Source organism: Rhipicephalus sanguineus, chromosome 1 (genome assembly GCF_013339695.2).
Source record: "Rhipicephalus sanguineus isolate Rsan-2018 chromosome 1, BIME_Rsan_1.4, whole genome shotgun sequence".
NCBI lineage: Eukaryota > Metazoa > Arthropoda > Arachnida > Ixodida > Ixodidae > Rhipicephalus > Rhipicephalus sanguineus.
The window spans coordinates 171,257,084-171,275,549 of NC_051176.1; the positions used below are offsets into that span (position 1 = coordinate 171,257,084).

The 18,466-nt window shown below is 45.7% G+C and overlaps 1 protein-coding gene across 3 annotated transcripts in view; it reads right to left on the bottom strand.

Moving 5' to 3' along the window:
- LOC119402227 (CCR4-NOT transcription complex subunit 6-like) overlaps positions 1 to 18,466 on the bottom strand; it is a 241,746-nt gene that overhangs the window by 189,931 nt on the left and 33,349 nt on the right. For 2 of the 3 annotated variants that reach the window (XM_037669367.2, XM_049417738.1), the window contains exon 5: positions 7,971 to 8,021. The exons of the other annotated variant lie outside the window; for it this stretch is intronic. In XM_037669367.2, the coding sequence (XP_037525295.1) occupies positions 7,971 to 8,021 (51 nt within the window). The remainder of the gene's footprint in view (positions 1 to 7,970; positions 8,022 to 18,466) is intronic. 3 annotated transcript variants of the gene reach the window in all.

Sequence of the window (18,466 nt, forward strand, 5' to 3'; positions counted from 1 at the left end):
TTTGCCTTCGTTTTAGACATGTTTCTCGTAACATGGTACGTTAAAGCGAGTTCTTCGTGGCGAACGTGATTTTAATAATTACCTTTCAAGACAGTTGCGTCGCGCATGCCGCTGTTAAAAACAGTGGCGCTACACGATAACCGAGCTAGAAGAAACGGAAATATACGCGAGTACGTACACCTAGCAACGGCAAATTAGTCTGAGCAGCCAAACATTTTCGAACCAATTTGACGTCCTAATAGGGTAGGTTTCTTTTTGTGTAACCGCTGGCGTTACATATTACCGCTAATTGAGTACTCGAAACCCGGTTTGGAAGTCCGTCCGTTCCGTCGTGACGTCCACAAGCCAATTCCTCTTCATCTGCTTCATACACGCCACATGACGAAGGAAAATGCTTCGTCCACTGGTACAACTGGTGACAGACCTCATGGGTCTTCGGGCGACGTGTGGCTGGGAGCAAGACGCGTTAAGACAGTGAACCGACAACAATAAAAAAATTCTTGAGATGTTGACTGCATCCACTGCGACCTGCTGCCAAGCTCGTAGCGCAAACAATCGCTGATGACTTCTTGAATAAGTCGTTTCTCGAACTTTAAGCCGTGCTGCTACGCGGTCAATTTAATACCAGAGAGGACTGGTCGCAGATGAAAGTTTGACAACTCGCTGAACATCGACTTTGGGAACCTGCGTTTTTCCAATACTGCAGCCGGCTCTCGACTAAGCGGCAGGTCTGCTTGAGTTATATACGCAGCAGCTACAGACCGACGGGTGCTGAATAATATCTTAAGTCTGCCTCATAGCTCCACCCCGTCATGCAGCTCACCTTTGCATCTGCCCATTGGACAGAAATGCATCGTTGCTGACTTCTTCTCGATGGTTGGTCTTGTTTACTGTCTACACGTGTGCTTTGGAACAGAACTTAGCACGGCTACTTTCCGGCGTCAACGGCAAAACAGGAACAGGCGTACGGCAACAACAGGAACTCACCCACTGTGCTGTATTCAGTACTGTCTGCGTAGATGAAGTCGTCAGATTGCGCACCTGCAAACGATCCCGCAGGAAACAAGAGTTGCGCGCGGTTTCCACTGCCTCCCCGAGCGCCATCACGTAGTCTTCGCAGGCGCTTAGTAGAGAAGCTAGCTTTACAGTCGCAACAGGTGCGCGCTCTGCCGGATTCAGCGCTATACTTCCGCCCCCGTTATATGTTCGCTGTTCGTCGTGTTTGCTGCGACTAGAGACGGGTTACATTTATAATTTCCAGTCGCAGAATCATCGCCAGAGCTATCCGTCTCACCCAGACAAACGATTTTTTTTTTTGCCGTCTTATATAAATAAATAACTCTACCTATACACTGCAGTAAGAGTTGAAGCCGGTGAGTTCTCAAGGGACATCGAATGTTTCCAACAAATTTTGAAACCAGTACCAGTTTTTATTTATGCGCAGACGAACTCACAAACTTGTGGCAAAAAATGTACTGTTATTTCAAGTCATTGCTTCCGCTATGAAAAGCACTGCGCGCGCGCGTGTGTGTGTGTGTGTGTGTGTGTGTGTGTGTGTGTGTGTGTGTGTGTGTGTGTGTGTGTGTGTGTGTGTGTGTGTGTGTGTGTGTGTGTGTGTGTGTGTGCGTGTGTGTGTGAGAGAGAGAGAGAGAGAGAGAGATCAGCGTTCCGAAAGGCAGAGGGTACCACTCTCAGGCAGAGAGAAGACGACGTTCGGGTTGGTGCATCGGGACACTCACGTCTGCTCGGCTGTTGCTACTTGGCCTGCCGTGACGGTTCCTACTATTTATTAAAGAAGTGCTGCGCCGAAACGCCCTGTTTTATCTGGTGGAGGTGCTGGGTATTCTACCGTCCTGGAACTTCGGAGCAGAACATTGCCTCCAGTTGACTTCATGGCCACGGACGACCAAATTTAACCAAATTTAATTGAGTCACCAATGCATTTCGTCGTGCAATTCGGGAACACATATCACTGAACAGATGCACGCTTAACGATTCCCTGGATCCCTGCCTTTCTCTCAACCTTCTTCTTCTGCTCTCTCTCTCTCTCTCTCATGTATGTAGTTGTGCCTTGCAAACGCACTGGCTCCGTTAAGTAAGTTGACACATGTGCCGGCCATTTCTTTATTTGCATCTAACTCGAATTTGCGCTCACGGACAACGCCGATTTTTTTTTTCGCTCACAACCAACGACGCCGACCCCGGAATTTATGCGAAACGAGCTCTCCAACGCTATCGCGTTAAAAAGAAAAGTCCACATGTTTTCCATCGAAGGCCCGACTACAGTTCAGCACAAGATATGGTCAACGGCACGTCCGCTGCTTTTATAAATATGCTTTCGGGTCGTCTGCACGCGCAAGAAAGATTGCATTGTGCTGTTTTCTAAGGCCAGACGCATCAGAAGCCAACCATTCCTGCGATTCGAGACCCGTCGCGTGGTATACCCGCCTTTAGAAGTTACGTGAAAAGCGGAAATGCTTAGAACGGATAAATTTAACGCATGCAGCGCCACATCCGCACCTCGGCCTTCGTTCCGAGTCGCGCACCGTGTCTGCTCGAGCTGCACAATCGCTCAACTTGTCGTGCCCCAGCCTGAACTGGTTTGCAGTGGTGCAGGCAAAACGAACGGCCCCACAGGATGTGTGCGTAAGCTCCTTGTACAACGTATCTAAGTGGCAACATCGGTGTGCACGCGTTCCGGCTCACAAACAAAATGGCAAACGGGCGCAAATGCATCGCAAGAGGGATGTCTTGCAAGAGGCTCGTCGCATGGCGGAGACCTGGCTGCAGCAGCAGCAGCAGCAACGGTAAAGCGTCGCCAATTGCTGAGGTGTTGAGCAGCCCGCTTAATACGTCGTTCACTTGAATTAAAGTCTGACTCGCGCTGAAGATATATGGCCTAGAGCGAAAAACACGAGGACTTCGCGCTGCAAGCATTGGAATAAGCTGGGCCGTGCTCGCAACTATAGGCCTGCAGAAATAGCGTGTTTTCTACATCTACACTTCCCCATTTCAAGCATTGGAGCGTTATATACTACAGTGAAAAGGTCAATGCCACATGACGCACAACTACGCATTATTCTTGGACGAGGATATAAACTGCCGTTGCAAGCACTGGAACGCTACGCGTGACAGTACAAAGACTGGCTTTTTTTTTTCTCCCCTCTCTCTCTCTCTCTCTCCCTCGCTCTCTTTTTGTGTGCGACCAAATCCGCGTAATCAATAATAAACCTTAACCCATAGAATGACAGTGAACTGGCAGTCTCTATGCACTGCAATACGGTGTCCATGCATTGTATAAGCGGCGACATAGGTGTGTTGCGGAGAGCTCGTGTATTGCGTTTATTTAATAAGTGCATTTATCGGAGGAGTTCAATTACTCTTCCTCCACCCCCTTTCACATGCACACCTTTAAAATTTCGCCATTGCATCTCGCCCGCTCTAAACGACGAAAAAAAGTAACCGAATCGTTTTTTAGAAATTATGATAAAGCAAGTTATTGCACGACCCTGATATTATTGAAGACTCATCTTTAGTTATTCGAGTCTAGCCGCACCGAATCCTAATTTCCATATCTATTTTCGTTCGCTCACGAGACCGATCTATCGCGTGTATGTTGAGTGTTAATTTCACAACACTGTGACGTCACAGTCTCATTTGTAACAACAGTGACTAAGCTATTTACCTCATTACCTTAAGTTTTGGTAATCTCATACGATGTTTTTCGACTGTCGCTACGCCAAGTTTTATCTCCGTAGCCCTATCAGCTTACCCATGAGAACTATTTAAACTGGCCATGTTCTTTTTTTGTTGTTGTTTTTAGCGCTAACTGTAACATTACATACCGTTAAATAAAGCACAAGTGTTCTGGACGACGAATGCACGAATTCGGCCAAGTCAATATAAAGAAACTCTCTACTGCTCAGAGCATGCATTTCGTTAGGAATGAGATGGTGTGCAGCCTTGACGGATACGAGCATATGCCATATGCGAATAATTATATATTGAATTGGGCTCTAAAAGTGGCTCGAAAATGACATGTGGTGTCGCCTGACGGTGAAGGTCACGCTGACCACGATGAAAGCTCGTGGCGCGAATACCATACCCGACTTCCCGCCGCAGCTGCGAAGTAACTCCAGCCGGGAGAACGCTGCGTCAACACGGGAGCTCGTCTCTGCTCAACCGCATCATCTCTGCGAAGGAACGGGCTTTGTTGCAGCGCAACGCCACCGCCGCACGAAAGGACTTCCACTGGAACACGCTCCTCCATCGAGCGGCCGTGGCTGGAACATCGCGGCAGCGGAGAAGGCGCGGTGGTAGTAGCCATGTCCGCAGTGCTCGGGCCGTGTACTTAGCAGGCAAGGATGTGGAAGCTACGCAGGTAGTGCGCTTATGAAAATGTATAAATCTGCGCGCTTCATGGGTGTTTTATATATTTGGAACTGACGACATGAGCATTACGCACGATGTCCGCGTGAGTGGATTTTGTTGTTGTTGCCTGATGTGCGAAAGATAAGCAAGCAGACTATTCGCATTGATGAGCGAACGAGGTGTAACGGCGATAGGGAATTTACGTTTCCTACATTATTATTGCGTTTATATAGAGGCGCTTCACAATCCATTTATGTGATACGCAATAGTAGGTCGACACCATATTACGATGTACATAGACTGCTTATTCACTGACATTTGTACTGAGAAATGTTATATGTTCATTACCCACCACAAAAGAAATGCGGCTGCACACGCATAGAAAATGCATTTTCGCCGTAACAAGTGGTGTTCGGGCGCTTCCAATCGCAACGCTCGTCCGAGGCATACGAAAGATGGCGTGTCGATTATTCCTTCAGCCCCTTCGAGCAGGCGTAACATATGCTGTACTAGTTCATCATCCCAGAGGTACTCAGAATACCTGGCTCCAGGCACGTTGCCAGGATTTTTTTCGGTGGGGGGGGGGGGGGGGGGGGGGGGGGGCAAGGCCTAATTATTCGAAAAAAAGTCTTTTCATGGCAAAAAGAAAAAAAAAAGTTGCCCGGGAATATAAAAGGCTGGACAAATTTCGGGGGGGGGGGGGGGCAATGTCAGCGCCATACATTGACATAATTGGGAGGGGGTTGCGCTGCGACGACCATGCGCACGCCTATGCCTATGCACGTTCCCTTAATCATGGTCGTCGCACGTGGGCACATGCGTGCGTGTACTGCCGTTAATGATATTCAAGCCAGCTTTCAGTGGCGTCTTTTGAGCAAAGTGTGTTTGCGAGTTCCCTCGCGGCGCCGACAAGCAGAGACATCGGCGTAGACTCAGCAGCTCACCGACAACGTTTAACTTTTGCCGCCTAGCAGTCGTCACGCCGAGCGACCAGCCATTTGTCGATGCGAAGTGCGTCTCCTCTCCTGTCGCCACCGTGTATAGCATAGCGTTCCCGGTCGCTCGGATATGGCGCAGCGCAACTATGCCGAGGCCTCAGGCCGTTGCAAGCACTCATGATGCACGCAAATTATACGAGCAAGCCATACACGTTTTCATCCGCGGATTAATCGGATATCAACGGCGCGCCAGGAGATGCCGGAAACATCAGCTATGGTACAGTGACCAAAATACAATAGTGGCGTTTCGCGTTTCACTTTCAGCAGCATACCCCAAGATTTTGCCAACGAGAGAATGAGAGGTCGCAAAAGCTTGCGGTACAGGACCCCCTAGTTGACACCATTACTACGTAGTTGATCCGTTTTAAAAATCAACTTCACAACAAAAGACGAAAGAAAAAAAAAAAAAAAACGTGGCGAATTTGACACATGCGATAACATCCTCATGTGTAGCGATTACCACGTGGGGAGTTATACCGGTGTCACATGGTCACTTTTGATCGCGATCGCGCCTGATCCGGATCGAATTTCTTTATCGTGACTGGCTCCTTTACGCAAACTGCAAAAGGGAGCCAGTCACTGTTGAGAAATTTGGTCCCAAATGGGCTTAATCGCGATCAGCAGTGCACCGTGTGAAATGGGTATTACATATGTTACCCAGAATCCTGCAACTTTGGTGCTTCATATATATGTTCACAAATGGGCTCTACAGCACCAAAAGAGCTGCCTGCTTAGTAAACGGAGCATAACGGTGTCAAGTATACGCTAAGGCAAATTGGATGGATGGCGATTAATAGAAACTCCACAGACAGGCTGCACCGCGCACCTCATTCGGCCCAACCAACACGACTCCCCCGGCTCTACGTGAAAACAAGATGTGATGTAAGCCCCCCGCACGGACTTTCGCTATACCATGCTACACTGTCGGACCAAACACCAAGCCGTAAACATTGACAACGCGTTGAGCGCGACCGTTAGAACAAAAACTACGGTTGCTTTGACTGGAATATATGGCAAAGCCCGCCATAAAACGTTTGCGCAAAGTATGTCCAATCATAACGCTCGCCCATCATTAATCAACAAACCACATCAAGGGCACATAGGATAATACTGCATAACTGCAGTTATTAAACTGGTATGCATAACTGCATAACAAAGCATGTTGGCTCCATATCTCTAACCACCACACAGCGCTGTCAGTGAGGAACGGTCAGAAGTTGTCAACGTATAGGCTGTGTTCACGGTTATAAGAACTTGAAGGTAGCCGTCCGGTTCAGAGGACAGGCCAACTGTCATATGCGAAGTAAATTCGTTCAGCTTAATGATGAATATGAGGAAAAAGTAGCGAAATGTTGAAGAAAGGCAACTGAGCCACGCGTCACTTATTGGTTGGACGTTGTGTGTGCGAGAATGCCGCATAAGACGTCATAACGATAATTTTTTTTTTTAAACAGTGCAGCATCAGTTGACCGGGCAAAACAATTTTTGAAGCGACGGTAAGTATACAGGCCTATCCGATTCATCTGCGCTTCCAAAGCCAGTTGAGGAGGCTCTGCAGCAATTCGCCCATTCGTTCCACACGGTGCAGACTGCGCGCAGAAAGGAATAGGCAACGCGCATGGCTTGTTCTGCACTTGCACGGCGCTCAGGTGAATCACCTCATGTAGCGCATATTGAATTGAACTGACCAACGTTCATTTCATCTTTAACACTTCACGGCGTGACAGGTCGCGTCCGCTGCGTCGTTGTCGGCTTCGTGCTGCATTGTCACAATCACGTTAAACGCACCTCGCCGAAGAGGAAATGTCTCGTGAGTGCTGCAAAAATCCGTTTTTCGGTTTCCCGATGGAATGGTTCGGCGAAACAAGGTTAGAGAAACGAACAAGAACGAAGGCAAGGCTACAAGCATAAAAGACGCCCGGGTTTGGATAGCAAGCTAAGCTCGGAGCGCAAGAACCTGATTTAGCTCGGGTCATGTCTGGCGTTGGACCAAAGCATCTGCGTATACAGCACTCAACGAACATCCTCTGCACGGCGTTGCTCGTTCGCGCGCCACCGCGAATGTCTAATGCAGCGGTAACCCTTACTGCTGCTTTGCTGAAATAGAGCGGGAAACTGTGAGAAGAGGTTGCGGCCAACGACCACCATCGGAAAGGGCTCTGCGAAGCCTGCAATGCGTTCCTCTTTAAGCCAATCTCAAAGCATGCAAACACCAATTTGAAAACGCTTCATCGTCACTGAGGAATCCGCGCAACCTGTTCGCCAGAGCCCGTACCGAGTCGCGATATATACGACGCCATCAGGACACAACAGCATCGCCACGTGGCGAAAATCGCGTCATCGTTATGAACGTCGGAACGCTGCAGCCGATTGGGGCCGGCGCTGTATTGCAAATTACGTCGCCTCGCAGGCTTGAAATGCGGCGAAACGTCAACCGCAATCGGCTGCGACGCGCCGACACTGGAAAAAAAACACCACGCAATTTCTGTCACAGGGCGTTACCGTTAAACGTTATGGGGGCTGTCCTTCCGGCGTTCCTTGAGCGTTATGCACTGACAGCGTTAAAATTCACAAGATAAAGAATTTCTCTTAATTGGTCACCTGGTTGGTACTCGGTTCCAGCATTTACGTCCTCCTCCCAGTGCAATCCATCTGCGCAAACAGCAAGTCCGCTACTCTTATAGGCTTTTGATTAAAGCAATTATAGCGTTATGCCCAGTATATATATTTACATGCACATATCAACATCTCTTCTCTAAGGCAGCTTGCGCAGAAAGTGTTCATCAGCGTGCAAACCCAGTTTGACACCTGCGAGTACACCGGGCACAATCGTGTCCTCGAGCTTGATCCTTGCAGCAGGACAAACCCGTTGCTATCGTGTGCATTCGCTTGTCATCAGAGGAGGAAATCCCTCGGTGCCACCTCCATCCATCCACCTCGTACGAGTTTCCGGCGGCACAAAGTGCGTTTCCTTCATACAAAGAACGTACATCGTCTTCCTTCAAGTTTATCTCCGACTGCGTAATGTGAACGCTGTATACGGATTTTTCGAGGCAACTCGCGGTGCCAATCAACGCACACAAATCATCGACAGAACATATAACTGCGGACACAAGAAAAACGCGAAATCAAGAGGGCGAGCCCGAGTTTCCTGGGCTGAAACAGGGCGGCATAAAATGTATCGGACACGTCGTTTCAAAAAAACTTGCGTGTCATCATCACTCTTTTTCTCCTATTTTCTTTTTTTCCCCTGTGGAGAGCAGTAGGCCAGCACATAGAAACTCAGGCTGACCTCTCCGTCTTCCTCCAAAAACTCCTTGTCAGGTCACCACAGGAGCATTGGGCTTGGTCAGCCTTGAGCAGGAATTCGGAATAGGAATCGTGAGAAGCACGTGAGGTCGCTTAGAACAAGGAACATTGCGATAAAAAAAAAATGGTGCTTTAGAGCGGGAGTAACGAACCACGTGCGCAAACATCATTCGCCGCGTCCTTGTTGTGTACACAACTGCCCCGGTATTTTCTTTCTTTCTCTCTCTCTCCATGTCAGTATGAGAAAGAAGAAACTATGAGTGTTCCCAAAAGTGCACGCCATGGCAGCTTAGTACTCATATACAGTCATAATCCCTTGACGGTGACAGCTCCGGTACGACAATTACTTAACCAATTCTAAATTCATAAAGCAAGACAACATTGTAACAGAGAAGGGTTTACCCCCTCAGAAGCGTGAACAATCAAAGCCACTAACAAGGAAACGTCAAGCCTCGCGATGCTTAGGCAATCACAAGTGTACACAATTCAAAGCCTCATGCGGGCTGCGCCGTCGCATGTCAGTACAACAAAGGACGAGATGATCGAACGCTCGACAGTACGGTTTGGGAGCATGGGGTCACAGCGTGTTTCGGAACCATGAAGGTGTATGAAGGAAAGTCCAAGATTAAAAAAAATAATAATAAATACCACCAAAGTTCACCTCCGTGTCAGGAAAGGCACAATTGCAAAAAAAACAAAGCAGGTAATAAAGGCTAAAACAATTACAAAAGGTGGACCGCAATTAGGTGTCTGCACATTGGAATATCGCACGAACTCCGAGAAGCAAACCAATAGAGTTAATGCGGCGTTTTTTATGTTTAACCTTCAGGCCTGAGAAATATATAAGCAGTATTCAACAGATAGTATCGAAATACCTCGTCTTGAACACTGGCCTTTCATTTTAAAAATCCATACGGCCCCGTAACCATCCCATGCCCACTTTTTAACAAGAGCGGATCCAGGGCTTTTTTTTTTTTCAGGGGACGCATAGTCTGGCTTTCAAATGGCAAGTGAAAAAAAAAAACACACACACACACACACATTTCCAGCGGCTGCTTTTTCGAAATCTCAAAGCAGCAATGTGCATTTCGCAGGAAGGACTTCCAATTCCCCTATTTGACCCGACCGCCTGTCTCCTGCAATTAAAAAGTTGAATTTCTAAATTGATGGCGTAATTAATTCTCTATTCATACTAAGATATCTGCCTTCACAGAAAAAAGTACAAAAGCAGTGAGGAAACAATGGGTTATTTTTTAAGATTTTCGTACACCTTTATTGGAACACCCGGCATATATTGCCACGCGCGCTCCTTTTTTCTATTTTTTAGGTAACCATGCCATTACAGGTGTAACTACTGCAGTGTAACTACATTTGCATCTCTCCCGGTGAGCTGTTTTATACCTCCTCATTTGGCCTGTGTGAAAGGCTTAGTTCGGGGGGTGGACTCGAGTCTTTCTCCGCCAGAAATTTTAGAGATGTTCTCTGTAGCAGGAGCGGTATCAGTTTTCCGTTGCTCGCGCACAGTTGACAACAGAAAGATCCCGTCTGAGTCGGTGATAGTCACGTTTGCGGGTACGACTAGACCAACAGAAATCAAGGCGTGGCCACTGATATATCGGGTAGAACCAATGTCTCCTCGTCCACTGCAGTGCACTAAATGCTGGCGTTACGGACATTCCATCAAGGGATGCAGGTCAGTTGTCCGGTGTCATATGTGTGCAGGACAACATAGCGCTATTGACTGTGCAGCACTGGAAAGGTTTTGTTGTCTGTGCAGCGGCTCTCACGCAGCAGATGATGGTAGCTGTTCTGCGAGGGCCCAGGAAATTCAAATAATGGAGATCATTGAACAAAAGAGATGTTCTAGACGTGAGGCTAGAATTGCCATTGCGGAACGGTCTCGTGGGTACTCCAGTGCTACGACTCGTTTTACTCAGGGCATCGATTCTTCCCTCTCAGAAGTAATAGCCTCCACCATTGAAAAGACGATGACAAAAGTAATGGAAAACCTCTTTATAACACTGACAGAATCATTGGCACAAATAGTGAACGCGCAGATGTCTCAAATCCTTCTGAATGCTAACCATCCAGCTGCGACCCCTCCACTTTCTCTGTCAAGTAAGGAAATTAGTCCAGGGTCACGGGACTCAGCCTCCTTGGAAACCAGCCGCAAGATAATAGCTGCTGAAGAGGACTTACACTCTCCAAAAGCCGGTCCGTCGAACAGTAGCCGTAAGGTAATTATACCCGTTGAACAAGATCCAGATTGGAGCTCCGATTCAGGTTCCCAGGACTCACAAATGGAACTTGACTCTCGAAACATGAAACGGCGTGCGTCGCCTGGAGCGCAAGGTTCTCCAATGAGCCCAAAAGTTAAGAGTAAAAAACACCAGAAGGAAACCGCATCAAAAAGAGATTTCTTGAAAGATAGTATACTGGAGAAGGCAGTGAATACTGCCGGAATTTTGACACAATAGGCGGCTTAAAATTTTTACAGTGGAATTGCCGTTCAATTTTTTCTGCAGCTACTGATTTATTTTACATGTGTAATCATCATTCCCCTGATGTTATTCTTTTGCAAGAAACTTGGCTTTCGAAAGAAAAAAGTTTTCATCTTAAAAATTACCGCACATTTCGTTTAGACCGGCCCTCTCGCGGCGGAGGACTAGCAGTATTTATTTCTTCACAAATTGCTCATCGAGTTAAAATTACATGTCGAATAATGAACTTAGAAAGTGAAATTTTAGCTTTAGATATTTCTCTTCCGGGATGTCTTCCGTTTTCGTTAGTCAATGCATATTTTCCTACAGGTGTTCAAAATTCTACTGTTATTGATTCGGTGATATCTTGTTACAGGAAAGAAATTATATTGGCAGGAGACTTTAATTCTCATCACATTTCATGGGGTTTCAAAATAGACATGAGTGGCAAGCGTTTATGGGATTTGGTTTCCAAGAATAATTTATTATGCATTAACAAAAGAACACCCACGTTAGTTTGTAATCAGTCCCGTTCTGTGTTAGACCTTACTTTCTGTAGTCCTAGCCTCTCTATTTCTACATGGTCTACATTGAACTCAGGTACAAGTAGCGACCATTTTCCTATATTGTTTGAGCTTGTATGCCCATTGACTTCAGTAACCTGCCATTCGATTACTCATGTAAATTTTAATACATTTCAAAAACTGCTACGTGCGGCTTTGTCGAAACGGACAGACGAAAATGATGAGAAAAATCCCATGAACTTTAGTGATATTGTCAAAGCATCGTTAAATAAATCTAAGTTCACAGTAAAGGTCTCTAAACGAGATTCTTTAACTCCATGGTGGAACTCAAATTGTTCACGTGATTACAGGCTAAGAAAAGCTGCGTGGCGAAAATTGCTTTACAACCAATGTCCTAGAAATTGGATGGATTACAAATATGCGGCTGCAGTTTTTAAGAGGACAGTCGCCACTGCGAAGGAGGGTTATGATAGCCAACGTTCAGAGTTCCTTTTGAAGCCTGGCAACAGGAAACCCCTTTTTAAATTTCTTAGATCCAAAAAGGTAATCCCTTCCCCCATAAACATCGAATCGGTAGTTTCAACGCCAAATGAATTGGCTAGTTTTCTTGAAAATATTGCTAAAGGACTTGAAAATCGCTTCACGACTGCTTGTTCATACCTCTCACGGTCCCCTGTCAAAAGTGATGACTTTGAAGAGGTCACTGCTTCAGAACTAGCACAAGTTGTGCAAATCTTACCTAATTCTGCGCCAGGGCCTGATGGCATTACTGCATCGGTAATAAAAATCATACAAAAGGTTTCGCCCCAAGATTTACTTGAAATCGTTAATCACTCTGTTAGAAATGCTTGGATCCCACCTGATTGGAGAATTGCGAAAATAATTCCTTTATTAAAAAAGCAAGGCTCTGGATATACTTTAGATAACATCAGGCCTATTTCGCTCACTTCTAATCTGGTAAAATTAATCGAACGAATATTGCACATTCGGATAGATAATTGGTTGAATGAACACATGATCTTGAGCCCATGCCAAATTGGATTCAGGCGGGGTTGTTCCATTTGGTGTGCCCATGTTGACTTAGAAAGCAGGATACAACTAGCCCGTGAGCAGAAATACTTTGCCGCTTTAGTTACTCTGGATATTGCAAAAGCTTATGACAGTGTAGAACATGTTAAATTAATAAATTCGCTTACAGACGTAGGTCTGCCACATTACTTCGTTGCATGGGTACACTCCTTTTTGAAAGACAGAAAGTTTTATTGCTCTCAATCTGGTATATCGTCTTTAAATTATAAACAAACTAGAGGTCTTCCCCAAGGATCGGTATTGTCTCCATTACTATTTAATATTTTATTAAGTACCATTCCTATTCAACAGGGCGTACAGGTATATGTATACGCCGACGATATTGCATTTTTTGCTACAGCTGCAGATATACATACATTGTATCAAAACTTACAGAGGTATATGAACACTCTTGAAACGTGGTTGGAAGGCATTAATTTGTCCTTGAACATTAGAAAAAGCGCAATTGTAATTTTCCCGCTCAGCGTTCCCGTTCAAATTTCGTTGCTTTATCGCCAAGACGTTATCCCGCAGGTGGAATCGATTAAGTATTTAGGGGTTATTTATACTGAAAAACTTAATTGGGGCCCGCATATCGAAACTATGGCAGCTAAAGGAGCTCGTGCGGTAGGGATGCTTCGTAGGCTCAGCAATAAGCGGACAGGATTACGACGTGATGTGCTTCTTATGATTTATTGCATGTATATTCGCCCGATATTGGAGTTCGGCTGCGTCTTGTTTTCTGGGGCACCTGCCTACAAACTTCGGCCATTAGTTCTTCTAGAACGCGAATCATTACGTATATGTCTTGGGCTTCCTAAATTTGTTGCGAATAATATTTTATACAAAGAAGCGCGCCTGCCTTCTCTTCTTACACGCTTTCACATCCTGACAGTACGTACCTTCCTAAAGATATATGCATCACCCCTGAGGAGGTCGCAGTATGTTTTTATTAATCAGCCGATGTCATTTTTTAGCCATGAGTGGTCTCGATTACGGTGTCCACAAGTAATTTTCGCACAAAAACTCTTGGCATCATTACAAGTAAACCTTCGTGAAGTACTTGTGTCGAACAGATCAGTGCACCCAATTAGAATACAATTCGACGACATATTTCCTAAGAAATGCAAAGACTTACCTAATAGATTCATAAAAGCCATTTTGGAAGACCATTTGTCAAACCTAGATACAAACATCGTAATAGCTACTGATGCTTCAGTTTGTGAAGAAAAGGCAGGAGTGGGAATTACATCATTATCTTTGGATTGGTCTTTCTCAATTCGTTTGCCTGATTTTACACCTATTTATCAAGCGGAATTACTTGCAATCATCCTAGCTTTACGTAAATTACCCTTATCTATAACAGAAGTAATCATTTTAACAGACTGTCTGTCTGTTTGTTCTTCATTGACGGCACCTAACATGTCATGTACCTTAGAAGTATTTTATTCTCTTGTCCCAAGACATTTACGTTTTATTCGCTTGGTGTGGGTACCAGGTCACAAAGGTTTAACCCTCAATGAATGTGCGGACGCGCTTGCAGTTGCATCACGCGATGGTCCCATAATTTCTATTTTACCGACGTTGGCCTTTGTCTCTTCGGCGCGATTTGAAAAGTTTGCCACGTCGGTTGACATTGGTAAATCTCCTTTGTCAACCTCCGAATTCCTTCACCTTGACTTTTCGTGGAAAAATCGATGGTGCTCCAGCAGAAGGGCAGAAATATCTATCACCAGACTACGATGCCGAGTTCCCCCACTGAACTTTTACCTGCACAGGTCTGGTCTGTCTCAAACACATTTATGCCACCACTGCAACGAGAGTGAATCTCTGCACCACTTCTTTATAGCATGCAGATTGTACAAAAATCAAAGGAAAAGACTGCTAGAGGAACCCCTCCGAAGGATGGGATTAAATTTATCCCTTCCGATGGTACTTTCCTTTGGGGCAATTGAATTGGGCCACAGCCACAGGAACGTTTTCGAAGCCGTATGCGATTTTCTACGGGAGACAAAGCGAATTGCTTATTAGGTTATTTAATTTCATTTTATTTTTCATTAATGCATTATATATATATATATATATATATATATATATATATATATATATATATATATATATATATATATATATATATATATATATATATATGAATTTTTAATGTTTTTCTAGCCTTGAATATTAGTGTGAGTTTGTCCTTACATATCCTTATTATAAACATATTTGACATGTAAAATAATTTTATCTCAAAAATACGGTGCCGCCCGTTTCATGGCCGATCCCCCACAGTGGGTTGCGCCAGGTTGACAAGGTCCAACCAACCAACCAAATTATGGTGGGTGGGAAGCTTTAAACCACTCACTCGTTGCGCAGCTAGTATTGTGTGACGCCTGGTTGTTATTTTTGCTCTCCTGCGATGCTATATTACATATGTTAACGCGATTCCTTGCCCGACATGACGCCTGTAGGGTCTTTTTGCAAAGGAGTTTCAATCACCAGCGAGGTTCTGTGGTAGAATACTCTACTGCCACGCGAGGGCCCGAGATCAAATCCCATCCCATCCTGGGTATTTCCTTATTTCACTTTTTCTTATTTCGTGCAATAGTGGTTACGGACACCGGCGGCGGCGGCGGACAACAACTACGGCACTGTTGTGATCCCATAACAGCTTTCGCTTTAAAACCGGAGGAATAAGAGAAGATTTTTAATGACAAGTTGAAGGAGAGGTCGGCCTGGAATGCGGGTTTCTAGCGTGCTACTACTCCTCGCGGGGGCAAGGGAAAAAGAAAGAGGGAGGTATGATGATAGGTGACTATGGTATATGGTCGGAGTCGAGTTCGAAAAAGGCAGCCCGATTTTTACCAAGCTTGGGATATGGCCTGAGCAAAAGTCGTTTAGCATAATGATGATGATGCTCCTGGGATGATTGGCACCTACGAGGGTTGTCCGTAAAATAAGGTTCCCAAGGAGCTGTAGTCGCGAGGAACGCTGTTAGGCGGGATCCGGCGACACTGCCGTGTAGCTTGGTTCCCCCTCTCACAGTCGCCGCCCAGGCTAGCTGTCTGCGACGCTCAGTCTTGGCTTGGCAGCCGTTTGAGATGGAGCTCCCACTCGCTTTTCCCGCCAGGTGCGAATCACGCTTTGCGATTCGTTTTTATTGCGATAGCAATTATATGGACACACTCGGCGGATTTTTGCCGTCGCCGTCATGTCCCGGATATGTATATATGTATATATAAATAAAAGCCACAAATGAAAATAATTCAGAAGAAAAAAATTCCGAAGCGTTCGACCGGGGTTTCGAACGCTCTACCCCTCGCTCCGCAGCTCGCTGCCTTAGACAATTACGCCATGCCTCATTCGTTTTCCAAGATACTAACGGCAGAATACAAACACACGCGGCGTTGGGAAAACGCACGGGACGCCACACGTGGCGAAATTAAAATTATGCGAGACGCGGTCCATGCTGCATCGTTGCCCGCACTGCGTTTGCATGGTATCGCTGGCGACCCACGCTAGTTTTCCATTTTGGGGTTGTAGCGCCATGCCACTCGTGCATAGTCGGCCAGGAAAAATAAGAAGAGCGTCCCGTGGCTCGAGGTGGCGCGAGCTAGTGGGAACGCTTTGGCTCTTGCAGGCTTATGCCACAGGAGGGAAGAAACGAAACGGCTGAACCAGAATTACAGTATATATGTTACACCGCGACCAGAACCCTGAGGCTTAAAATTACAGCGCAAATGCACAAGACACCCACGAACACAAGCGCTGACTAACAAGTGCTTTATTTTTTCACACGCCAATGCATATATAAACCCAAGGCTAACTTACCGCACATGCGCACACAACAATAGCTCTAAACCAAAACGTGTAACAAGGATGATAATGCATTACATACGCGAAGACATGAAATCAGATTCAGATGGGCGCAGGGACAATGAAGTAAAGAAGAAGTAAGAAGGACAAAGAAGTCCGTTTGCGCTGTAATTTTAGCCTCGGGAATATGTACGAACTAGAGCCAAATGAAGTTTATCTTATATGTGACCAGAATCGACGCCCGCAGGGAACGCGAGGCGTGGCTTCACATTAGTGATGCAGAACTATCGGTAAATTGACTATCGATAGTATTGATAGTTTTTTTGAAACTATCGATAGTGTAGACAAACTATCGATAGTACTCCTATCGACAAACTATCGCTAGTGCAATCGGTAGTACCATGGTAAATATTACTAGCGATATTACTGCCACGTGTGTTTATTGCTTTGTTTTGATGTATTCGGGTTTCAACCTCAAAGACTCTTAGCAACGTTTGACGCAGACCGCGCCGTAATGTTTGAGAAACTTGACGATTGTTTGAGATCATTCTCTTAAGGTTATGCGCCGGACGCGAATAGTCAGTTTATTCGAGAGCTTACGCGAGCACCAGCGATAACGCTGTAAAGTTCGATGACTGATGTATAAAAGACGACGCTTTCCACCGATGATCAGATTACTCGACGGCCGACGACTGTTGTCGCCGCTCTCAGTGCGCAGCCTGTATCGCTTGTATTTTGAGTTTTGATTTTCTGGTCACAGGATCGCCCAAATAAAGAGCTCCATATTTCCCACTCTTGTTGCAGCATTCTTCACCGTCACAACCACGTGACAATACTATCGATAGTGGTGTGAATAATGATGCTCTTGCGGGTCGGCCATATTGTCAAAATATTTGTGATAGCCTATCAGCTTCGCTTAATTTATGAGCAATACATGGCAAAAGAAATAAATTATTCCCGCAGTAAAAAGCGCAGAATATGTCCATCAGTAAATCAATAAATTCACATCAAAAGCAACCAGTTACACCTTACAATTAACAAACTTAGTTCATGATTTTTTTTGTATTTTGTAATCATAAAATGCAACATAAATTTGAAGCCGCGCAGTTCCCACTACATGTAACGCATTCCTTTCCGCTACAACTGAATCGTTTGACTTTAGGATTATGTGTCAGCAAAGCACTCAGGTGAAGAACACAGTCATGTCAACTTTCTGCCCTTCAGCCTGCTCCTCCGGATATGTACCACGCGCGCGGGGAACCAAGCTTATTCTTCAATGAGTTCGTGCTGTTGGTTTTATACTATCGATAGTACCATCGAAGTTTTTACTATCGATAGCGCTATCGATAGTATTTTTTACCATCGATAGTTCGATAGTGACTCAGCTATCGGTAGTATCTATAGTGCCATCGATAGTTCTGCATCACTACCTCACATGCCACTGCCAAGCGCAGTCTTTATTTTATTCTCTTGAGGTTGCGTGCTATGCGGTTTTGTTTGCCGCCCAAAGGAAGGCGCTGCAGGGTCTTGGGACAACGTGAGCGCTAGAGTCCCAGAGTGGCTTGAGTTCTGCGCATGCGTCTTGGCGGCTCGCAAATTTCTTGGGTCCCCAATTCTAAAACTGTCCAGTGTTCCGCCGGAGTTGGGATGTGCGCCTTCGACTTGTACTTTGACATACAGGGCGTGGTCGACCGTGCTCGCGCGACTGTCTCTTCGAGGGGGAGTTTTGAACGTCTTGTGCTTTCACCGCAAAGTTTCCGCTGAAGCTATAGACCACACGAGGGTCAGTTTGCTCGCTGCAGCGGCCGCGTTTGCGAAAGGAGTGATCTGCTAGCTAGAAGAGCCATTGTAGGGGTTAGTTGAAGTAACAACTGTGACTGTTCGCGCTCGTCCTATGTATACC